This window comes from Penaeus vannamei, chromosome 28, assembly GCF_042767895.1.
Source record: "Penaeus vannamei isolate JL-2024 chromosome 28, ASM4276789v1, whole genome shotgun sequence".
Taxonomy (NCBI): Eukaryota; Metazoa; Arthropoda; class Malacostraca; order Decapoda; family Penaeidae; genus Penaeus; species Penaeus vannamei.
Window position 1 is genome coordinate 22,572,086 of NC_091576.1, and position 5,000 is coordinate 22,577,085.

At 35.8% G+C, this 5,000-nt stretch overlaps 1 protein-coding gene across 1 annotated transcript in view; it reads left to right on the forward strand.

Annotated features, from left to right (window-relative positions):
• Positions 1 to 4,145, forward strand: part of LOC113812913 (dehydrogenase/reductase SDR family member 6) — a 7,209-nt gene extending 3,064 nt beyond the window's left edge. Inside the window, exons 6-8 of the mRNA XM_027364835.2 lie at positions 152 to 230; positions 671 to 763; positions 3,983 to 4,145. Of these exons, the coding sequence (XP_027220636.1) occupies positions 152 to 230; positions 671 to 763; positions 3,983 to 4,036 (226 nt within the window). The 3' untranslated portion in view covers positions 4,037 to 4,145. The remainder of the gene's footprint in view (positions 1 to 151; positions 231 to 670; positions 764 to 3,982) is intronic.
• Positions 4,146 to 5,000: the final 855 nt, after the last annotated feature.

Here is a 5,000-nt window from a genome sequence, read left to right on the forward strand (position 1 = left end):
TCTAAGGTCATATAGCACTATAGGAATGTATAAATTCTATATGAAAGAGATAAACCTGATGGTTAAATAAGCAACGCATAAGTAAATAGATACAAAATAACAACACAAAAGAGGATTTTTCTATATCATAACCCACTTTACTTTTTTTTAGATGCAATGTGGTTTGTCCAGCTCCGGTAGCCACGGAAAGTTATAAGGAACGTTGCCAAGACTTAGAGGATTCGGACAAGGTGAGTCAGTTGGAGTTCAAAACGGAGCGAATTCGGATGAGTGACCGAATGAGTATATTTAGGTGATGAGTATATTATATAAAGTGTATCCGGGTGAGTTTATTTAAGTGGGCGTACCCTGTTTACGTAATTTGGGTGAATTTAGGTGAATGAGTTCATTGGGCATATTTAACTGAGGGGATTATGAGCGTATTTAGGCGAGAGGATTGGATGTGGGTGCAGTTCGGGTGATTGGATTCATATTTAGTAAGGGAGAGAGAGAGAGAGAGAGAGAGAGAGAGAGAGAGAGAGAGAGAGAGAGAGAGAGAGAGAGAGAGAGAGAGAGAGAGAGAGAGAGATACCAAAACCTACAGATAAATGATAAAAAAAGATAAACAGCAATCAAACTAACAGAAATTTATAACGACAGATATAAATTACCGAATCCCTTCATCTCTCAGGACCACATCGAGTACATCGAAGGGAAATTGATGGGACGTTTGGCAACACCGGAAGAGGTTGCCAACCTTTGCGTCTACTTGGCGTCTGACGAGGTGATTGATTAGCTTTTGGCTTTTTTTCAAGTTCTGAACCAGTTTGTCTATTGATATTGATTTTAATACTCGTTTTGTTGCTATGGCTGTTGAAGATATGAGTGCATTGCACTGTGGACATCTGCAGATTATATATATATATATATATATATATATATATATATATATATATATATATATATATATATATATATATATTTTTTTTTTTTTTTTTTTTTTTTTTTTTTTTTTTTGTCTATGCTCTGTGTATAGGGTTATAGTCAGAGAGCCCAGAGAGATTTACTCAGCATAGCGAGTACAAAAGTTTTGACACCTGGGTAGAACGCCTAAGGGGCCATGGATCCCTTAACGGCCATTCGTTAGTGAACACGTTGTGGGTTTGGCCACTTAAGAACGACCTAATTAATGCTATGCTGAGTACATCAGTGAAACCTTTACAGAATATACTTTATGGCATGCTGATATCATATTGGTAATTCTTAAGTGTCGGTGTTGTGGGAAAAGCCACTTAAGAGGTCAAAGGTAGTGACCCGCCCAAATTCCGTCTTTCGGTACCTTTAAAATGACTGCTACTCCCTTACTATCTGGAGTACTGGGTTAAGATTGGACTTCAAATGTAGATTTTAATGGGAGGAATAAGGATCACTTGTTTAATCATCCAATATCGGGTACCGTTATTACACACAATAAAAGGTGAAAAAACGGGTACCTTTTTTACTCCCACTGGCTTTAAAGTTTTATCAGCATGGTTGAATACATCCATGAAACCTACACCAAAATGTTCCTCTACCAACACATAATAAGAATGAATCATTCTTAAGTGTCAATATTTTGGACAAATCCACTTAAGAACGACGGACAGGTCAAAGTGTACTCATTGATCCAACCAAAGGTTTCAATCATCATGCGGAGTACATCAATAAAACTTGCAAGATATGTTCCCCGAGACATCCTGACAGCATCCAAGCCTTTCTTAAGTATCTCCATGCTGAATATGACAACTTAAGAACACTTAAAATCGGGCATAGTAGTAACCCCCAATTGTAAAGTATCATTTGACATGCCTGTGTGGCGGTAATAACCAATAACAAAATGGAAATAAACAAATGTTATTTAATACAAAAAATATATGAAAACACACTATAATGGTACATAAAAAACATAAAATGTAATAGATTTCATGCTGAACTGTGGTACTAACGATGATTATTGACTGTACGTAGATAATCATAACTTAAAACTTGGATGGATTCATGGCAAAATATTAACACTCCATGTTAATTAATCAGTTATACATATGAAATGTTTTTGCTGCTCACATGGTCTATTATGGTTTGATATGCCGTTTTGTATTTTTTTACTTATAATTACACACTGGAAAAAATAGGGGTTAAATTGAGACGATGATGCATTTCTTCAACTGTCTATTTCTCCTCATCGGCTGCCAAGAATAGCCACAGGTTCATTGATATTTCAGCAATATCACTGTCATTTGGGAAGGAAAGCTACAGGCCAAAACCCATTAGCAAAACTGAAAGGCCTGGATGGAAGTTTGATACCACCTTGTGAGGCAGAAGTTATCACCCACATTCAGAGAGCATTGTTTGTTGCCAAGATGTGGTCAAAGGCCAATAGATAGGAGATTGTTCAGCACCCGAAGAAAAGTGATGGATGGGAGTTTAAAGACGGGTTGTATCTACCTGTATGGTTTGATGGCCCTCAGCTACCCGAGTCCCTTGTCCCAGACGAAGGTGAAATGAATGACGATGGTGATAAAGATGAGGAAAAGATGGAGGCAGCATCCTCGGACGAAGAAAATGAGCTGTCGGACGATGAGAAATAGACAGTTGAAGAAATGCATCATCGTCTCAATTTAACCCCTAGTTTTTCCAGCGTGTAATTATAAGTAAAACAATACAAAACGGCATATCAAACCATAATAGACCATGTGAGCAGCAAAAACATTTCATAGATATAACTAATTAACTAACATGGAGCACTAATATTTTGCCATGAATCCATCCAAGTTTTAAGTTGTGATTATCTGCGTACAGTCAATAATCATCATTAGTACCACAGTTCAGCATGAAATCTATTACATTTTATGCTTTTATGTACCATTATAGTGTTTTCATATATTTTTTGTATTAAATAACATTTATTTATTTCCATTTCGTTATTGGTTATTACCGCCACACAGGCATGTCAAATGATACTTTACAATTGGGAGTCACTACTATGCCCGATTTTAAGTGTTCTTAAGTTGTCATATTCAGCATGGAGATACTTAAGAAAGGCTTGGATGCTGTCAGGATGTCTCGAGGAACATATCTTGCAAGTTTTATTGTACTCCGCATGATGATTGAAACCTTTAGTTGGATCAATGAGTACACTTTGACCTGTCCGTCGTTCTTAAGTGAATTTGTCCAAAATTTTGACACTTAAGAATGATTCATTCTTATTATGTATTGGTAGAGGAACATTTTGGTGTAGATTTCATGGATGTACTCAACCATACTGATAAAACTTTAAGGCCAGTGGGAGTAAAAAGGGTACCCGTTTTTTCACTTTTTTTTTTTGTGTGTGTGTAATAACGGTACCCGAGAATGGATGATTAAACAAGTGATCCTTATTCCTCCCATTAAAATCTACATTTGAAATCCAATCTTAACCCAGTACTCCAAATAGTAAGGGAGTAGCAGTCATATTAAAGGTACCGGAAGACGGAATTTGGGCGGGTCACTACCTTTGACCTCTTCTTAAGTGGCTTTTCCCACAACACCGACACTTAAGAATTACCAATATGATATCAGCATGCCATAAAGTATATTTTGTAAAGGTTTCACTGATGTACTCAACATGCTGATTAAAAGTGATAATTAGCATTAATTAGGTCGTTCTTAAGTGGCCAAACCCACGTGTTCACTTAAGAATGGCCGTTTAGGGATCCATGGCCCCTTAGGTGTTCTACCCAGATGTCAGACCTTTTGTACTCGCTATGCTGATTAAATCTCTCTGGGCTCTCTGACTATTAGGCTATAGATTGAAAGCCTTCATGGTGTGTGTGTGTGTGTGTGTGTGTGTGTGTGTGTGTGTGTGTGTGTGTGTGTGTGTGTGTGTGTGTGTGTGTGTGTGTGTGTGTGTATGTGTGTGTGTGTGTGTGGGGGGGGGGTAATTAGTTGATCAGAGTATACATAATCTTATTTTTCATTTTTCTAGGCCTCCTACCACACTGGCAATGTTTTTACAATTGACGGTGGTTTTTGTCTCTAAATTTGATACAGAAATATGTGGAAGATGATTGAAAAGAAAATATAAAGAAAAAACCCTGAAAGATAGTGGATCACCTTAGTAAATTTTCATCAATAAACAAGCTGAATGAGTTTCTTTTTCTCCAACCCAAAAATATACAAGAAGAATTAGCTTTTACTTTAGTTTTCATATTTTTAAAATCTATAATGATTTTTTAATTTTAAGTGTTTATAATTCAGGATTTATAAACATTTTAGATATGGAAAAATGCTTTGAATAATACTGATTTTTAGTCTCATAAAAGTTGTTAATAATAAGGATTGTAAGTAATAACAAAGCAGCAAGTCTAGATATTGATAGTAATGATAGAAGAGCAACATTTTAATGATTTCATGATGGTGAAAAAGACAAAAAAAAATAATAATAATGATAATAGTAGTGAAAAAAATAATACGATTATAAAAAATGATAACTTTTACAGTAACAATAATCACAATAAAAAGAATGACACTAACAGTTTTAATTATTAGGATGTTAATGAATAACAAAAATTACAATAGATGAATAAGACAGTAAAGACAATTCTTATAAAAACAGATAGTGTAATGGCGATGATAAAATAACAGCAACAACAATGATAGTAACCATCTTTACCTTCTGCACACGCTTTACGAAGACTTACATTTCTCTAACTGTAGTTGCCATTAAAAGGCCTCTGACAACAGACCAGAAAATGACTTTCTATTACATTAGGGCTCAAACAAGGTCCTTCCATACATGTAAAAGACACGACTAGACTTCTGGAGTTGAACAAAAAAAGCTTATCAAAGTGTACAGCTTCTGCAACCACGTCACAGGCAAATCCGTAATCCCTAAACTCAAAACAGTTCACGCAACACTGTCTGATTAGGAATTTTGGGAAGTTTGTGGTTAAGCTGTACTCACGATAGGATGTAAACAAGGAGTGAGAATGACATGATGTGAC